General features: G+C 31.8%; 1 protein-coding gene across 1 annotated transcript in view; it reads right to left on the reverse strand.

Annotated features, from left to right (window-relative positions):
• LOC142229349 (uncharacterized) overlaps nucleotides 1-18,329 on the reverse strand; it is a 37,183-nt gene extending 18,854 nt beyond the window's left edge. The window contains exon 1 of the mRNA XM_075299899.1: nucleotides 18,007-18,329. Coding sequence (XP_075156014.1) covers nucleotides 18,007-18,123 — 117 coding nt within the window. The 5' untranslated portion in view covers nucleotides 18,124-18,329. The remainder of the gene's footprint in view (nucleotides 1-18,006) is intronic.
• Nucleotides 18,330-21,358: the final 3,029 nt, after the last annotated feature.

Consider the following 21,358-nt stretch of genomic DNA (forward strand, 5'->3'; position numbering starts at 1 on the left):
ATATACCAACACCATATACCAAATTTCAGCCGGATCGGATGAAATATGCCTCTGTTAGAGGCTCCACAAGCCAAATCTGAGGGTCCCTTTATATGGGGGCTATACGTAAAAGTGGACCGATATGGCCCATTTTCAATACCATCCGACCTACATCGATAACAACTATACTTTATGGGGTCTTAGAGCAATATTTCGATGTGTTACAAACGGAATGACAAAGTTAATATACCCCCATCCTATGATGGAGGGTATAAAACAAATAAGAAAAGTATAAAGTTATACGTCTTCGATGCAAATTTTAATATAACTTGATAGAGAATAGCACAAAGCAAGTTTTTTATACCCTCCACCATAGGATGGGGGTATATTAACTTTGTCATTCCGTTTGTAAGACATCGAAATATTGCTCTAAGACCCCATAAAGTACACGCTCACAAAAAATCGCTTCTGTAACATATACTCCCAAACATATTTTGCTTCAAGCATATATATTTTTGGGTATTGCCCAAACATTTATATGTTTGATCTCTTCCAATATATAATATGTTTGAAAGCATATTGGTTTAAACAATATATGTTTGGGTAGTCTAAGTTCCAAACATTTTGTATTTTTGCATCCAAATTCAATAATGTTGTCTTCCAAAAAACAATATGTTATTATGTGAACATATAATATGTTTGGAAGCATTTTGCACCCAAAAATATTATATGCTTAAAAAAAATTCTCCCAAACAATATTGTGCTCAAAATTTTATTTATTTATTTATATATTTACAATCATAAGGATCAAAGAAGTAGCTGATCAATTGCCCAAGGAAAAATAAAATGTTAATTTTGTAGTAACAAGCAACAACCACCAACTTAATTCAATATCGCTCCCTGTTAAATAGCGCTCCAAGCTACTAAACACATATATGTTTATAGGCTATTTCCAAATTAATATATGTTTGCATTCAAGCATATTATATTTACAAACATTTTATGTCCCAAACATAATATGTTCTAACATATTAACATATATATCCCAAACATGTTATGCTAGTTTATGAACATTATATGCTTGCACTCAAAAATATTGTGTTTAAAAATTTGTGTTCCAAACATATAATGTTTATAGCCAAACATATGAAAAACAGTCTTTTTCAACCGTGTATATATATTCTGGGTCGTGTTAAAATTCCGAGTCGATCTAAGCATGTCCGTCCGCCCGTCTGTTGAAATCACGCTAAATTCCGAACGAAACAAGCTATCGACTTGAAACTTGGCACAAGTAGTTGTTATTGATGTAGGTCAGATGGTATGGCAAATGGGCCATATCGGTCCACTTTTACGTATAGCCCCCATATAAACGGACCCCCAGATTTTGCTTGCGAATCCTCTAAGAAAAGCAAATTTCATCCGGTCCGGCTGAAATATAGTACATGATGTTAGTATATGGTTTCTAACAACCATGCAAAAATTAGTCCACATCGGTTCATAATTATATATAGCCCCCATATAAACCCAGATGTAGCTTGCGGAGCCTCTAAGAGAAGCAAATTTCATCCAATCCGGCTGAAATTTGGTACATAGTGTTAGCATATGATCTCTAACAATCATGCAAAAATTGGTCCACATCGGTCCATAATTATATTTAGCCCCCATATAAACTGATCCCCAGATTTGACCTCCGGAGCCTCTTGGAAGACCAAATGCATCTGATTATATTACATGTTAGCCTGATACCGAAACAGGCAATTGACGTCCAAATGCATTATATCTAATTATACAATTATTTTTCGAGCTTTATGGACAGATATAGATTAAGGAACATGGTTAATAGAGCCATTGAAAAGAAAACGCCAGATACCAATCTATACACGCCTGGACTGTACATGTTTCGGTTCGGGCGAATGAACCTTTCCACAGCCTTTAGTATAGATCTGGCTGGGAGAGATAACTCAATTTTGGGCCCTTTATGCTAACTCCTTATGGAGAAAACATTTGGGAAATTTTCCTCTTACAAATTGAATCATCTTTTCTCCCACTGTACATCATCTTTTCATATAACTTACGAGTCCCTTAATCTTATTTTTATTTCGTTTTGTTACATAGTAATGCAACAACACGAAATTTATTTTTAGAAAGCTAATTTGTTAGAATTCACCTAAGTGGTGAACAGTCGAACAATGCTTATTGTTTCTACAGTCAACTACAACATATGACAATTAACAGAAACTGGTTTCCAGGATACAACAACAATTCTAACGCGTACATTAGTCTGATTCAGTTGAAATTTGGTACGTGGTGTTAATATACGAGGCAGTTCGGAAACTTCTTAGCCTAGCACAAAAAGCGCGGTATAAACAGAAAAAAGTTAAGTGTTTTTGAAACTTCCATCTCTGTTATGAACACATGTTAAATTTTGTTTCGATCTGGCAACTCCTTCATATAGAAACAGGTGTTCAAAAAAGACGCAATTTTTTACAATGGAAAAATTAGAAATGCGTGCTGTCATTAAATATTTACATAAAATAGGTTTATCGGGACAAGAAATTCATAATGATATGGTGAATGTGTTAGGTGAAGGTGCTCCTTCATATGCAACAGTAAAAAATTGGGTTGCTAAATTGAAACGTGGTCGTACAAACATTGAAGTTGAACCACGTAGTGGACGTCCACAAACAGCAACAACAACAGAAATTGTAGCCAAAGTGCATGATATGGTATTAAATGATCGACGAATAAAAGTGTGTGAAATTGCTAATATCATGGGCATCTCAAATGATCGAGTCCATTTAATTTTGCATGAAGAACTACAGATGAAAAAGATTTCGTTTGAAATTTGTTACGTGATGTTAGTAAATGGTATCCAACAACCATGCAGCAATTGGTTCATATCAGTCCATAATTATATATAGTCCCAAATAAACCCATCCCGAGATTTGGTTTTGGAGCCTTTTGGAGAAGCAAAATTCATCCGATCTAGTAAAAATTTGGTACGTGGTGTTAGTATATGATATTTAACAACCATGCCAAAAGTGGTCCATAATCACCCAGCAAAAAAATTTGGAAGTTCTTCCAAAGGCACAACTTTAAAAGCACTTCCAGAAGATGCACTCCCATTGATGTTCTTTATTTTAACTACCCAGTTCTTTTCAATTCACTTTTTTATAACTTGATTTGTTCATACTTTTAATGGGTAGCTTTAACTTTTTTTGTTACAAATAGGTTAAAAACAGAGCAAGAATTCTTAAAATGGTACAAATCATTTAAATTTTGTCGAAAAAAATGTTAATTTCAATCTGAAAAAATTGTGAATTTTTAAAAATATTTGAGGTCAAACGTTTCCAACAAGCGTTAGAATCCATTAAAAATTTTGAAAAATTAAAAAAATTATTTATTTTACAAAATATAACAGAATTTTTATACCCTTCACCACTACTGTGGTACAGGGTATAATAAGTTTGTGCATTTGTATGTAACGCCAAGAAGGAGTAATCATAGACTAACCTTTTAGTATACGGATCGGCTTAGAATTAAATTCTGAGTCGATTTAGCGATGTCCGTCTGCCTGTCTGTCTGTCTGTCTGTCTGTCTGTCTGTTGATGTATTTTTGTGTGCAAAGTACAGCTCGCAGTTTTAGTCCGATTGTCCTAAAATTTGGTATAGGGTCCTGTTTCGGCTCAAAGACGATCCCTATTGATTTTGGAAAAAATCGGTTCAGATTTAGATATAGCTGCCATATATATTTTTCACCGATCTGGTCATAATTGGCGTATATATCAACCGATCTTCCTCAAATTCCGTACATTCGAATATTTTATGAGTCTCGAAAAACTTGCAAAATATCAGCAAAATCGGTTCAGATTTAGATATAGCTCCCATATATAGCCTTCGCCCGATTTACACTCATTTGCACACAGAGGCCAATTTTTTGCTCCGATTTAGTTGAAATTTTGCATAAGGAGTAGAATTAGCGTTGTAACTATGCGTGCCAAATTTGCTTGAAATCGGTTCAGATTTGGATATATCTCCCATATAAAGCTTTCGCCCGATTTACACTCATATGACCACAGAGGCCAATTTTTAACTCCGATTTAGTTGAAATTTTGCACAGGGAGTAGAATTAGCATTGTAGCTATGCGTGCCAAATTTGGTTGAAATCGGTTCAGATTTAGATATAGCTCCCATATATATGTTTTTCTCATTTCGACAAAAATGGTCAAAATACCAACATTTTCCTTGTAAAATCGCCACTGCTTAGTCGAAAAGTTGTAAAAATGACTCTAATTTTCCTAAACTTCTAATACATATATATCGAGCGATAAATCATAAATAAACTTTTTTGAAGTTTCCTTAAATTTGCTTCAGATTTAAACGTTTCCCATATTTATACCCTTCACCACTACTGTGGTACAGGGTATAATAAGTTTGTGCATTTGTATGTAACGCCAAGAAGGAAAAGTCTGAGACCCATCGTTTAGTATACCGATCGTCTTAGAATTAAATTCTGAGTCTGTCTGTCTGTCTGTCTGTCTGTCTGTCTGTCCGTCTGTCTGTCTGTTGATGTATTTTTGTGTGCAAAGTACAGCTCGCAGTTTTAGTCCGATTGTCCTAAAATTTGGTATGGGGTCCTGTTTCGGCTCAAAGACGATACCTATTGATTTTGGAAAAAATCGGTTCAGATTTAGATATAGCTGCCATATATATTTTTCACCGTTCTGGTCATAATTGGCGTGTATATCAACCGATCTTCCTCAAATTCCGTACATCCGAATATTTTATTAGTCTCGAAAAACTTGCAAAATATCAGCCAAATCGGTTCAGATTTAGATATAGCTCCCATATATAGCTTTCGCCCGATTTACACTCATTTGCCCACAGAGGCCAATTTTTTGCTCCGATTTAGTTGAAATTTTGCACAGGGAGTAGAATTAGCATTGTAGCTATGCGTGTCAAATTTGGTTGAAATCGGTTCAGATTTAGATATAGCTCCCATATATAGCTTTCGCCCGATTTACACTCAAATGACCACAGAGGCCAATTTTTTGCTCCGATTTTGCACAGGGAGTAGAATTAGCATTGTAGCTATGCGTGTCAAATTTGGTTGAAATCGGTTCAGATTTAGATATAGCTCCCATATATAGCTTTCGCCCGATTTACACTCAAATGACCACAGAGGCCAATTTTTTGCTCCGATTTAGTTGAAATTTTGCACAGGGAGTATAATTAGCATTGTAGCTATGCGTGCCAAATTTGGTTGAAATCGGTTCAGATTTAGATATAGCTCCCATATATATGTTTTTCTGATTTCGACAAAAATGGTCAAAATACCAACATTTTCCTTGTAAAATCGCCACTGCTTAGTCGAAAAGTTGTAAAAATGACTCTAATTTTCCTAAACTTCTAATGCATATATATCGAGCGATAAATCATAAATAAACTTTTGCGAAGTTTTCTTAAAATTGCTCCAGATTTAAATGTTTCCCATATTTTTTTACTAACATTGTGTTCCACCCTAGTGCATTAGCCGACTTAAATTTTGAGTTTATAGATTTTTTAGAAGTCTATCAAATTCTGTCCAGATCGAGTGATATTTAAATGTATGTATTTGGGACAAACATTTATATATAGCCCCCAACTCATTTGACGGATGTGATATGGTATCGAAAATTTAGATCTATAAAGTGGTGCAGGGTATAATATAGTCGGCCCCGCCCGACTTTAGACTTTCCTTACTTGTTTAATTTACATCCAAAACATTGAATTCGGATCGGAAGGACTTCCGTCCTATGACAAGCCCATGTAAAATTCATCGCTTCTGCGTCAATTATGCACCACTTCCGGATCCAAAAAGAACATTTTCATTACTTTTTTGGCGACGCTTTTTTTGCTGGGCATATATGGCCCCATATAAACCGATTCCGAGATTTGGTTTTGGAGCCTCTTGGAGGTCAAATTTCCTCCGAGTCAGTTGAAATTTGGTACATTGTGCTAGTATATTGCCTTTAACAACCATGCCTAACTAGGTCCATATCGGTCTATAATTACACCCTCAAAAAAAATCGCTTCTTTAACATATGTTCCAAACATATTTTGCAGGAAGCACATATATTATTGGATACTGCCGAAATATTAATATGTTTGTTTTATGTGGACATATTATATGTTTGGAAGCATTTTGAGCCCAAAAATATTATATGCTTGGAAGAATTTTCCCCAAAGAAGATTGTGATCATTCCCTCACATAATTTTCACTTCCACGAAATTTTTAGTTCTTGGCACCTTTTTCTGTAATACAAATAATGTTGAAGAAATTATTCAATTTTATAATTTTTTTTTTTTAATTTTACCTTTCGCCTGGGCGGAGAATCGAACCGAGGCCCATACAGTTTGTAAGCCAACGCACTATCCACTGGGCTACGTAGTAGTTATAGTCACCAGTAGACAATTATCGTTACAAGTTACATTTATATAGCATACTTTGCAGCGCCCACGAGCCCATGCAAACATAACATTATTTAAAAGAAACATACATTTGTTGGCCACGTGGAGCAGTGGTTAGCATGCCTGCCTTGCATGCAAAGGGTCGTGGGTTCAATTCCTGCTCCGACCGAACCAATTTTTTTTTTGCAATTTAGACATTTATACTATATTAAATTTTTATAATGAAACTTCGAAATGTGGATTATTAAAAATGTACAGTCCCCACATACATAAAATTCTCCTCTCAAGGCGAAAACACATGCTGTTTTTTTTCAAATCTCTATGCTCTTGGTTCCGAATGTCTATTCTCGTTACTCCGAATACTCATTCTAATATTCAAATTAAATAATATTTAGACTTAAGCATATACAATTTTTGGCCTTATCATAAAGCAGTTTCCCGAAACAACATACAACCATTTCACAGAAATTGTAAACATATATATGTTTGCTCGAAATTTGTAAATTTATATATGTTTACATTCACACATATTATTTTTATGAAACATTCATACCCCAAACATAATATATTTTAACATATTAACATATGTGTCCCAAACATTTAGTGTTAGTTTAGGAACATTACATGTTGGCACTGAAATATATTGTGTTTAAAAATTGTGCCCGAAACACATTTTGTTTATATCGGAACATATGAAAAACATATTTTTCTAACAGTGTATATATAGCCCTCAGAAAAACCGATCCCCAATCACACAAAAATTGGTCCATATCAAGTTCATAATTCAATTCCAGCTCTCCACGTACCGTGCAAAAGTCCATATCGATTCGTAATTATTTGTAGGCTTTCCTATACATAACTTTTTTGTCTAATATATACCACGTATGGACTAACTCACAATTTAGAAAACGATGTTAAGAAGTATGTAATTCGATTGTGGATGACAGTCTTACGCAGAAGTTACTATGCAATCCATGGTGGAGGGTACAAAAGATTCGGCCTGGCCGAACTTACGTTCGTATATACTTGTTTTTTTATAACATTTATAGTCTTTAAAATGGATTATTAAAGAAAAGTAATCTTGAAAAAATGGCGATTTTAGCGGCTAAACTCGAACTTAATATCAACCTTATATACTATATGCTATACTGACAAGTGGAAGTTATGTCTAATTGTATAATATTTTTTATTTCAAATAATTCTGAGAAGAATTTCAAAAATGTGCCTTTAGGCCATGGATATGATTCCACTAATGTACCTACTGGATGGATTTTTTTTTCAATGTTGTAAGTTTTTCTATAAACGGTATTTCGTCCGTTTGTAATAAAATCAAAATTTCGACTTATTAAAAATAATTATTTTCATTTGGAGGTAGACAGGCCTTCTATGGTATTTTTTTAATTTTCTTACTATTAAATGCTAACTAAGCTGATATCCTTATTGGCTCCAAGAAAATACTCTTGAAAACCGTAAGTTAAAAATCACTATACGATAAAATTTGATAATATTTGTTTATATTTATAACTTTGTAATTTCAGATGGTTATAAAGCATATCCACACAACAAAAAGTAGCCAAATCAATGAAATTGGATAAAAATGCAATGAATATAGTAATTTATGCCATATATTTCATATGGATAGACAACATGGAAATTGAAATTAATTAATTTAATCTTACTAATATAGAATATTACTCTTTTGAAGAAGCAATCACTAACTACCGACAAGTAACTGCATCCAACGAACGAATAAAAATATTTCCTTTATTGTGTATCATAAACCACAGTTTTGTGTAATATAATAATAATAATTTTTTGAAATAAAGTACTGGTGGTTATACACCCAGAAAAAAGTGCCTTCGAAACTAAAGGAAAAAATGTTTTTAAATGTAGTTTATCCATTTTATTTCCATTAAGTTAAATTTTTGTGTGAAATAATAAAATTTACTTGTTACAGTAAAAAACTCCTAAACTGAAAGCAGTTAGGAATAGTTCATTAACTAGAATAAGGCATGGAATTTTACTAATACTGTTTTCTTCGCTGGGTATAAGAATTTACTACTGAACAAGAAAATTTTATTCACTGATAACAAAGCATTCGTAAAAATAAACAAAAACCGAACTAAAATCAAGTTTCCTCAAATTTAGTAAAATTTCTTATAAAACGATAACACTGAATTCCTTTATTATAGAAAGCTTATCATACATACGAATAACACTTGGCATAGAAAATATTATAGTTCATTCGTACTAAGAAGTATTCAATCCTTTCCAAACTTAAGGAAACACACTTGTTAGAATATAGGAAATTTTCCTATATTTCTTTTATCTACCTGTAATCGATACCTGTCATCGATGTAATCGATATGTTTGCTCGTGGGTTGTTTTTTTGAGTTTGAATCGCGTTGTTATGTTATACGGAAAGATTGTTAAAAAATAATATAGTAAAATAATATAATAAATAAAATATTTATTATTTTAAATTAGTGAGAACATTTTTCGTTTTCAAAATTATTGAACATAAATAACAAACAATAAGTCTATCAATGTTCGTGATGGTGTATAAAGGAAGAAAACAGCAACATAATAATAACCCCTTCATTCGTCTTCATTTTGGAATCTTCAATTACCAGGTAACATTCATACAGTGACGCTAACCTTTTGTGAAAAAAATTGGTTTATGATTTTTATATTTGTAGGTATTGAAATTGTAAAAGGAGGACAAAATCGTTACGCAGCATCTTATTAAAAGTGAAAGGAACATGAAGAAGAAAAGCATTACGTTTTACAGTTGGTAACTTTACATGGATATTGGAAATAGTGTAATAATAAACTAATATTTCAAGGCCAGTCGATACTATTAATTCTTAATAAATATATTTATTAATATATTAATAAAACATGTTTTTATTGAAGAAAAAATGCCTATATAAAATAAATAAAACTGTATTTAAAAACGAAGGTAAGCAGTTCTAATTTTGAAGTAAAAGGTTTACCACAAATATGTAAGATTTGTCCAAATGAATAAAAGAAGTTCAATAAAATCATTCCATATATGAATTCAATTCAGTAAAATTTTTTCATCCTGTAGTATAGTGGTACATAATTATAGGAAAATGTTAACTAATGTATGGAATGCATTCTACCTAATTTCTACGAAAATCATATCGTTCAAACAAATAAAAATGTCTTTGGCGCTATACGAACTTCAACTTTCTTCACAATGAGTTCATTTTAACTTAAAGAAGTGGTCACTTTTTTCTGGGTATAGAAAATTGACTTGTATTGTACGAAAAGATTTTTAGCTGTATACAGGCTTATTGCACCTTTGATTCCTCAATTTCTCTAATTCTTTGAAAATTATACTTACAAACAGTTTATTTCAAACCAATTTCTTAATATAGATTTCCCAAAAATTTTTTCATTTTTTCCGAATAGCAGGAATATTTTGAATGAGTGTAAGTGCATTCTTTCTACATCGTAGTATTAACGAAATAAAATACGATGCAATATATGAACTAACTTATAAGAAAATCATGAACTTATCTAGATGAAAAACATCTTTGGCTCCAAATCATGGTCATTCTTACTGTGGGTTAGTTAATTTTTCGTAAACAATAGTAAACTTTTTTTTTCGGTGTAATAATTTACTTATATTCAATTAAAAAAGAGTTTATATTTAAGAAGGTGAGTATTCCTAAAATAAAACTTGGATAAGAAGAGTGCACATGTAAGGAAGTAATACATACATAATTCTTCAACGACATTTTAAACAAAAAGGTATATTTTTGCTGTTAGCGATACAACAATTTATTCGATAACAATTTCGTGAGCTAAGTATAAATTCATTCATAAGAAAGTATTCGTTGGATTTTAGAGATTTATTTGATTTGAAAAATGTTCCATTTTAATTGAAAAAGGTTCCACTTGATTTGAAAAAGTATTCATTTGATTTGAAAAAGTTTTATTCGAAGGTCTCATTTCAAGTGAAAATGCTATATATTACTTTAGTTCACTTAAAAACTATTATGCAAAAAACTAAGTTGTTGGTCAACAGAAATCATATCATACAACTTGATTTCTCTGACTATGTTTACTATCATTTAAGAAAAACATTATTATTTTTAATAAAATTTAAGTGACTGACATGAAAGCATTTTGTAATATGTGTAAGTAAGAATTTCGTTAGTGTCACTGACCAAATCTTTGTAATTTCAAACTATATCAGAGTACCCCACTTTAAGTATTTTTTTTAACTACTTTTAAGTAGTCGCATGAACTGCAAAAGAGTTCAAAATAATAACACTAGTTTACACTGAAAATGTACACTTGATGAGAGTCGACTTTTCTTATGTATTTTGATCTGCTGAATTCGAAAAAAATGTTTAGTTTTTAAGATATCCCGCTATTTTTAGTTTTTCGCTCTTTTTCACTAAACAAATTATATCTCGAGTTAGAAATGTCCGATTATATCGTTGTTTGTACTTAAATGAAAGGTATTAAGATGAGCCACTTAACTTATCACAGATCCAATTATACACGATTATTCGTCATCTTAATACATTATATTTAAGTACCAACAACGATATAATCGGACATTTCTAACTCGAGATATAATTTGTTTAGTGAAAAAAAGCGAAAAACTAAACATAACGGGATATCTCAAAAATTGTTGCATAAAAATTTGTTCGGATTCAGCAGATCAAAATACATAAGAAAAGTTGCCTCTCATCAAGTGTAAATGATTTTTTTTTTAACTAGTGTAGTTATTACGAGATTTTTATAAAATGCTTCAAATGTGAACAAAGTTGGTAAAAGAAATTGATGTTCAAAACTTGTTATAAATTACGAGCTAATTTTTTGTCTGTGCGTAATTATGAACCTTTCACCAATTTTTGTCATATCATACACTTTATATCGTCTCGCTTTGGCCTAGATTTTTAGTAGACCAAACTTAACCCATGCGCAGGAACACGAATTCCTCCAAAAAAATATATAATATGCAAAATGGTAAAAAGAACATCTGCATAGCAAATTTTTTTCAATTTTTGGTTTTTGCAAAAATAGTTGTTGTTACTTAAAACATACAGTGTGCGTTAAACTAAGTTTTTGTTTTCAAATAAACAATTTGATTGTTGTAGAGCATAGAGAATAGATATGTTTTTATACTACAAAATTTTTTGACCATCATTCCTTTTATATTTCATGTTAGCCTGATATCGAAACAGGCAATTGACGTCCAAATGCATTATATCTAATTATACAATTATTTTTCGAGCTTTATGGACAGATATAGATTAAGGAACATGGTTAATAGAGCCATTGAAAAGAAAACGCCAGATACAAATCTATACACGCCTGGACTGTACATGTTTCGGTTCGGGCGAATGAACCTTTCCACAGCCTTTAGTATAGATCTGGCTGGGAGAGATAACTCAATTTTGGGCCCTTTATGTTAACTCCTTATGGAGAAAACATTTGGGAAATTTCCTCTTACAAATTGAATCATCTTTTCTCCCACTGTACATCATCTTTTCATACACTGAAAAAAAGCATACTCGGTTCCAAAGATTTTGTCTTTACTTTAAAAAATTTGGTATTGATTCCGAGCCAAAGAAGCGGAGAATACAAGTAAGGATACTTTTAAGACACAATTCTCTTTTAAATTTAGGTTTTGTGTACTTGCTTCTAGGAAGCAAATTTTAATTTTTCGCTTTCTCAACTTTTTTTCTTCATATGCTATCAAAGTCCTTTAAAAACGAGTTAACGGCAACTTTATTTTCCAAATTAGGACTCGACTTCCAGTAGAAATAATGCTATGTTTGAAGTAAAAAACTTCTTTAAAATAAAGTTTTGAAAAACATGTCCTATATTTGAACTATTTTTGGCTTTGTAGTCAAGATGCAAAAAGACAACAAATTTAAAGACAATTTCATTAAATTTAAAGAATTTTTCTGAATTATTAAAGTCAAGTTGACCTTAGCCTATAAATTTTTTCTTTCATGTTAAGATACCCATTTTTAAGTGAAATCACTTAATTATAAGGACAATACGACTTCATTGAAAAGTTTATCGACTTTTGGACAAGGAAAATAACTTTATTTTAGAGAAATGCGTCTTCTATGCTAAGCAAAATTTGTATTCGTATTTTAAAGACATGAAATCTTTGACCTCACGACAATATTTTTTTCAGTGTATAACTTACAAACAGAGATGGTCTGTATCAAACTTTTTTAGGTTTGCGACTGTCGCAAAGTTGTAAACGTCGTAAACGTCACATAAGCGTCGTAAATGTAGAAAAAGTAAGAAAAGTCGCAAACTGAAAATAGTTTAGTCGCGTCAGCTAGGCAGCGAAGACGATGGTATGTGCGAAGAAGTTTCAATTCTTAGGAATGTTCACAATTTTCGGTTTTAGCCCCCACATTTTCCCTATTGTCTTTTGCACGAGTACAGGGCAACCATGGATTTTCTCGTCCTTTCTTAGCTTTAAGTTCAGTCTCCTGTCCAATATAACCTCAAGGTATTTTGCACACTCACCAACGGGAATTTCGATACCACCAAAGAAAATAGGCTTGACCATGGGAAAACTTTCACAAATGTCTGCACAAACTCACAGCGAATGCTGTCAAACTAAATTAAAAAATGTTCAGGATTTCTTCTATTCAAAATTTGGCTTTCTACAGTAGGTTTACGACTTTTGCGACATACGTATTATACCGTCGCAAATGTATGTCGCAAAAGTCACAGTTTGTGACAGGCCAACCCTGCTTACAAGTCTCTTAATCTTATTTTTATTTCGTTTTGTTACATAGTAATGCAACAATTATTGCACAGAAGTACTATAGATTTCCCCATAAAACATATTTTTTGAAACTCCAATATGATGTTTTAAATGTAACAAACTTGATTTCGTAGAATTCGGTAAAAATTTTAACACGTACGATTTTTTTTCTGGTTGTATCTTTAAAGATACAGTGCGCATTTAATGGTTAAATGGAAATTCTCTAGAAAGAAATACATAGTAATAGTTAAATAAAGCGCATATCTAGTACACGAAGATTTTTACATGTAAGAACACTAAAAAACAATGAACCAACCAAGGAAGAAAATTTTAGTTAATTTTAGAAAAGTTGATATAAACTGTATTAGAACCAAATGTCTCGCCGATTTCACAAGAATAAGTAAATAATTTGCGACAAATTCAAGAAATTGGAGAAAATGCTGTAGTTTGAAGGAAAAAATTGGAGTTGAAAATAGCTAAAATGTATTTAGTGTAATACGAAGTTGATAGGTATCATTGGAAAAATTTACAAATTTTAAAAAATTCTGAACTATTTTGTGGGAGACACGAATTTAGTCAATCTTTATAATTCCATGAACTAAAATAGAATTAAATCGTCTTTAGTGAAATATAGATGATTCGACTTTAATATGGCTATCCTTACATTAAAGAAAATTCTTTTGAACTTATCTTTAATTAATTTGAATTCTTGTCTTTAATTAATTTGAATTTTTTAATTAATGTGAACTTGTCTTTAATTTATTTGCAGTTTTAAAAAATATGTTTTTCGGGGAATTCGTCTTTGAATTCGATGATTTTTTGATTTCATTCATAAATAGGACATGTCTTTCAAGATTTTATTTCAAAGACGATATTAACTTGAAACATTATATAATTTATTTTTGATATCGAATTTGAATTTTAAGTTGCTTTGAAATGTCTATGAAGGACTTCGATTTTTCAAGATAGCAAAAGATGAAGACATTTTTCGACATATGGCATTTTCCAACAATTTTATTAAAAAATTGGATGATTTATGAGGCTAACATAATAATAATACTCTAAGAGAGAATACATTATAAGGAAGGCGAATTTCGTTTGTCTAAATCCTCGTTCGGGAGCAAAATAATTTTTCTTTGGTGTATTATTTTATATTGTTTTATATTCGGATTGTCGTTTTCAACAATAATATTAGCTACGCAGCAAAAAAGCGTCGCCAAAAAAGTAATGAAAATGTTCTTTTTGGATCCGGAAGTGGTGCAAAATTGACGCAGAAGCGATGAGTTTAACATGGGCTTGTCATAGGACGGAAGTCCTCCATTTCAACAACCGTTGCACTGAATTTGCATCACTTCTTTATGTATGATCCGAATTCAATGTTTAAAATGTAAATTAAAAAATTGTGTTATATTTTGTCAAATAAATAATTATTATAATTTTTAATGGATTCTAACGCTTGTCGGAAACGTTTGACCTCACACTGAAAAAAAGCATACTCGGTGCCAAAGATTTTGTCTTTAATTTAAAAAATTTGGTATTGATTCCGAGCCAAAGAAGCGGAGAATACAAGTAAGGATACTTTTAAGACACAATTCTCTTTTAAATTTAGGTTTTGTATACTTGCTTCTAGGAAGCAAATTTTAATTTTTCACTTTCCCAGCTTTTTTTCTTCATATGCTATCAAAGTCCTTTAAAAACGAGTTAACGGCAACTTTATTTTCCAAATTAAGACTCGACTTCCAGTAGAAATTATGCTATGTTTGAAGTAAAAAACTTCTTTAAAATAAAGTTTTGAAAAACATGTCCTATATTTCAACGATTTTTTGCTATGTAGTCAAGCTGCAAAAAGACAACAAATTTAAAGACAATTTCATTAAATTTAAAGAATTTTTCTGAATTATTAAAGTCAAGTTGACCTTAGCCTATAAATTTTTTCTTTCATGGTAAGATACCCATTTTTAAGTCAAATCACTTAATTATAAGGACAATACGACTTCATTGAAAAGTTTATCGACTTTTGGACAAGGAAAATAACTTTATTTTAGAGAAGTGCGTCTTCTGTGCTAAGCAAAATTTGTATTCGTATTTTAAAGACATGAAATCTTTGACCTCACGACAATATTTTTTTCAGTGCAAATATTTTTAAAAATTCACAATTTTTTCAGATTGGATTTAGCATATTTTTCGACAAAATTTAAATGATTTGTACCATTTTATGAATTCTTATTCTGTTTTTATCCTATTTGAAACAAAAAAAGTTAAAATTACCCATTAAAAGTATGAAAAAACTAAGTTATAAAAAATTGAATTAAAAGAACTTCCTGGGTAGTTAAAATAAAGAACATCATTGGCAAAGCATCTTCTGGAAGTGCTTTTAAAGTTGTGCCTTTGGAAGAACTTCCAATTTTTTTTTTTGCTGGGTATGTTTGTGATTGCCGTCTCCATTCAGTGTGGCTATTATTTTTCCTCAAATTAGAAAAATATTGGGGAATTTCCAGTCATTCGTTGATGTTGGGGATTTTTCGAAATCTTTACATTACTACTACGAGTAAGTTTCCACAAGACCAGAGAACTTTATCGTTGCATTGAAATTTTATAATCATATCCAAGAATCACAGGATTTTGCATTTTTGCGAATGAAAAGTTTCCCTGCAACATAAAGAAGCTGGGACTAAATGGTGCTATTATATCCCACCAAAAAATATGGAAGTTCGTCCTAACCCAGCAAAAAAATTTGGAAGTTCTTCCAAAGACACAACTTTAAAAGCACCTCCAGAAGATGTACTCCCAATGATGTTCTTTATTTTAACTACACAGAAAGTTCTTTTAATTCAATTTTTTATAAAATGTTTTTCCATATTTTTAATGGGTAATTTTAACTTTTTTTGTTTCATATACATATATTCTAGAGATGGGCTAAATTTTCACTTTACAAGAAGTTCTTTTGGGGTAATATACAAAAATCATTGGTTTTGAAATAAATGTATATTTTCTGTTAAATAAAACACAGCAAGGACAAGCAAAATAATGGATATTTACAACAATTAACATTTGATCCAATCCATCTTGCACTAAAATAATTGCTAATGCACAGAAAAATACATGTTTAGACATGGCTGCCGCATCCATTTATCTAGAGCATGTAATTGTCGCGAAAACCATGTATTTTGTCTTTGTAAAAATAATTTTCGAGCAGAGAAAAATGTATGCTGGCAATAAGCATTTAAATGGTTCTCAAATGCCGCAAACATGTTCTATTATTTAAATGATAGAATTTGAGACCATTACATGGTCGGGAAAATCATGTACCTGATCATGCAATTTTTCGACTTTTTTTCAGGGAAAAAGTATTTTTTTAGGTTACGTATAAACGTGTCTAGAACCATTACATGGCCATAAAGACCATGTACACTTCTTTCGTGACCATTTAATTTTTTAACTTTTTTTGCAGAAAGGGGAATTTTATAAAAACATTGAGCAGGTACACACGATTTTCATTTTGCGCGTTCGTCGTGTGTTGATTTTTGTTTGGAGTGGACAGAGAATACGGAATTACTGTGTTTCGTGTTAATTTATCTATTCAGAAGTGGCACGTGATTTTATGTGAACACAAAAAAGGGAAGTGTAATTGAAAAAATGTTCTGCATTTTGCTATATGGTATAATTTACATATTTTTATTTGCAGTTACATGCTGTCTGCGTTTGTACATTTGATGGGCACTAAGTAAATATGGACTGATTACTTATTGTTTATATTGAACCAAAATAGAGTGTGTAAAAATATGTGATGTTTGCTGGCACGACATTATAAATACAAATAAACAATGAATTAGTTTATAAATAAATAAAAACAAATAAATAAAGTCAATTTTGTGTTTTCTTTTCTCAAGTTGAGTCCTTTTTGTCGCCGATGAAAAAAGTTTTTTCATAAAGATCAAAACATTTTAGGTTATGACCATGTTCTTCAACTGGAAGAAAACCATTTTTAACGTATACCATAACATTTTAGATCGTGACCATTGTCTTTTTATTCAAACAAAATCCTTTTTATTAATAAAATAACATTTTATGTTAGATGAGGACAATTTTATTTTTCTTAGAACCATGTTCACTGAGCCAACATGGATGCAGGTGAAAAGGTTACATGGTCGCCGCAAAAATAGCTACTATCATATTATTTTGCTCTTCGAATATAATCGTGGCAATCATGTTTCTTCTCTGCGTGTATTATTCTAAACCTGAAGAAATAGTTATGAAAGAAATGTATATTTTTTAAGATGTTCTCTATATTTTAAATGAAATCCGAAATAATGCAATAACATCACATCTAAAGAACTAATGCCAAATCAAAAAAATGTTAAAAAATATGACATCCGCCCGATGATAATTCATTGATTCTGAGCCACTTCCGGCTCCCAACATTTTCATTGCTCTTTTGGCTACATTGTGCGTTTGTAATATTTAGTAACTTTTTTGAAAAACATACACTGCATACGTATATAAATATTTATTATACCATCCATACTAGAGGGTATTACGTTTTCATTATTGTTATAACATATTGAATTATTCGTCTGATTATGAATTATATTCCGTAATTTATGATTAAATTATGGTTAGACCCAGTTGTAGGCGATCGTCCATTCTTCTTATTGGAGTAGGTAAATGTTTTTAAGCGTTCTGAATTCTGAATATATGAATTCTAATCTCATACGATTAGATTTTTTTTTAATTATTTTCATTTAGATATTTTTAAACACGATTTCTCAGAATTGTTCCCACCGATCCAAACTTACTTGTGTTTGTGAGAGACAAATACACTCTAGGGGACAGGATTTGGTAGTATCGACCAATTGTGAATTCGCAATGCAACTCAAGGTGAAGGCGATAGCCCACAGCCATAAATTCAACATTTTAACTTTAATTTTTTGTTTTTATTTGTACAAAAATTCGATTGGTTTGTTGGTAAAAAAAAATATATAAATGCTTCCGCTGTTGTGGTAGTTATGTTACATTACTTCACAGAATCACTTTTTTTTGTTTCAAATAAGCATTTCGTTTATTGTATCGTGGTATTCGTAAACGCACTGTTGAATGTTGGCTACGTAAAAAATTAAAGTTTTCCGTATCCGTGACCGTTATCCATCAAATTCAAATTATAACTGACGGCTTTCCGCTTTGTTTACATCTACCAATGGAAATGTTGCTAACAATAAATGCCGGTAGAAGGTCATTATTAAGTATGCGTACTTTCCAGTGGGAGAGTTTTCAATTCTTCAATTCTCTGCTCTCACGAACTTTCTGCGCATGTTCTACTGAAAGCTCATCTAAGATTCAAGTGCATTATTACTGACCTACAAGGGAATATTTTGGAATAGAAAATCCAGTGAGCATATGGAACAATCGAAAATGATTTACGCTAAACTTCCTGCATAGAGGAAGCCTTGATGTGTTTTAGCCATAGATGTGGATGTATGCCAACTTAAATTTTGGCGCCAAAAACAGATACATCAGGAACTTTCACCATTGATTTTGATTTTATGGAATACTGTTTCGTTAAATATAACGGAGTCAAAATGGTGATATTGCCATCTGGCATACAATTTGCCAAGGTTTAGTTCCAGGCTTAAACAAATCTTGAGAGACTTTACAAATGCTTGGTGCTTAATTGGTGTAAAACTTCTCTAAAAGTGGTATCAAATAGTGGCCAAACGCGTTCGGATATAAGAGCCCAAAAAATATTTTTCTATCACAAATAGTTTTTCGCAAAAGTCGTGGGGCCCCACCAAATGAAAGACACAAAAGTTAGTGAGCCACTAGGGCGCAATGGTTAGCATGCCCGCTTTGGATACAAAGGGTCGTGGGTTGATCCCTGCTTCGAACACCAAAAAGTTTTTCAGCGGTGGATTATCCCCTCTCAGTAATGATGGAGACATTTCTGAGGGTTTCACAGCAACGTGAAAACGCCGTTCGGGCTGGGATATAAAAAGGAGGTCCCTTGTCACTGAGTTAACATGCAATCGGGCAGCACTCAGTGAAGTTCACCACTGTGGTATCACAATGGACTGAATAGTATGAGTGTGCCTGAAATATCGAGCTGTCACCAAACCTAGCCTACATATTGTGTCCATGATATAAATGGCGATTTTTTAGCTATTACATCTTCTTGGCAACATTGGGTTAAACAACTGACGCACGTTCCATGTTTTGTTTCACTGTCAAACATCTTCAGTTTGGTCTATATTTTAGCCATGAATCGTCTTAAAAATTGCAAATTATTGAATTTTCTTTTATCAACATGCGTGCTCTATCCACGGTTGCCACAGTTGGTAGAATTCTATCAAAAACGGTACATTTTCTACTGTTGGTAGATTGGTATAATTCTTGATGTTTTGGTATATTTTCATTTTTTAATAAAAATAATCTTCTACAGAAATAAACAAAATCATCTAAAGAAATAAAATTTTGACAAACATTTTTATAGAAATAAAATATTGACAAAATCATCTATAGAAATAAAATAGGGACAAAATTTTCTATAGGAATAAAAGTATATAAAATAAAAAAATAAAAATTTGCCAAAATTTTCTATAAAAAAATAATTTATTGTTGTTTTTGATTTCAGCTTAAAACCACGCATTGACTGTGTAGCTTAACCAACAGACATAAGCGTAGGAAGGCCTCTGGGGAGGGAGCTTAGAGCCCACCTCCTAAATCACCTTTATTATTTTGTTTAGTCAAAGTCGATTAAATTAAAAAAGTAATAATTGATATTAAAACTATTCTTACATAAGTGAATATCTTAACGCTGCAAGAATCATCAAAAAGTAGTGAAAATGTTATTTTCGTGTCCGGAAGGAGTGAAAAATTGGCGCAATGCGATGAATTTAAGATGGGCATGTCATAGGATGGATGCCCACCATTTCAACAACCGTTGCATTGAATTTGCATCACTTCTTAAGGTGTGATCCGAATTCAGTGTTTTGAATGTGAATTACAAAATTTTGTGATATTTTCCCAAATAAGTAATGGGAAAAGGGAACGTTTGACCTAAAATATTTTCAATTTTTCTAGAATGGAATTAGCATTTTTTCGACATAATTTAAATAATTTGTATCATTTTATTAATTAATTACTTTTTTATCCTATTTTAAGCCAAAAATACCCATTAAAAATATTAAAAAAAAAACGAGTTATAAAAATTGAATTAAAACACTTCCTAAGTAGTTAAATAACTAACTTCTTTGTGAGGACATTTTTGGAAGTGCTTTTAAAGTTGTGCCTTTATAACAACTCCCAATTTTTTTTGCTGGGAAAAAGTGTGGAACTACTTTTAGTTGCTTTGTTATAAATTAATTTTTTAGTTATGTTGAAGTCTGATTTTTTATTCATTTTTATAAAATAAAACATTAATTGAACCTATAAGTTCAGTCCATTCATTTTTTAGCCAGGGGGCTATAGCAACGTGTCATCGTTCTTATACTGATATGCATTTAAGAGTATTGTTATACCCTGCTCCACACTGTGGAACAGGGTATTATAAGTTAGTGCATATGTTTGCAACACCCAGAAGGAGACGAGATAGACACATGGTGTCTTTGGCAAAAATGCTCAGGGTGGGCTCCTGAGTCGATATAGCGATGTCCGTCTGTCCGTCTGTCCGTGAACACATTTTTGTAATCAAAGTCTAGGTCGCAGTTTTAGCCCAATCGACTTCAAATTTGGCACAAGTATGTGTTTTGGCTCAGAATAGATCCCTATTGATTTTGGAAGAAATCGGTTCAGATTTAGATATAGCTCCCATATATATATTTCGCCCGATATGTACTTATATGGCCCCAGAAGCCAGAGTTTTACCCTAATATGCTTAAAATTTTGCACAAAAAGAACAATTAGTACTATAGTCAAGTGTGCCAAATTTTATTGAAATCGGTTCAGATTTAGATATAGCTCCCATATATATCTTTCGCCCGATATGGACTAATACGGCCCCAGAAACCAGAGTTTTACCCCAATTTGGTTGAAATTTTGCACAGGGAGTAGAATTAGCATTGTAGCTATGCGTGCCAAATTTGGTTGAAATCGGTTCAGATTTAGATATAGCTCCCATATATAGCTTTCGCCCGATTTACACTCATATGACCACAG

This window comes from Haematobia irritans, chromosome 3 (assembly GCF_050003625.1).
Source record: "Haematobia irritans isolate KBUSLIRL chromosome 3, ASM5000362v1, whole genome shotgun sequence".
Lineage (NCBI taxonomy): Eukaryota > Metazoa > Arthropoda > Insecta > Diptera > Muscidae > Haematobia > Haematobia irritans.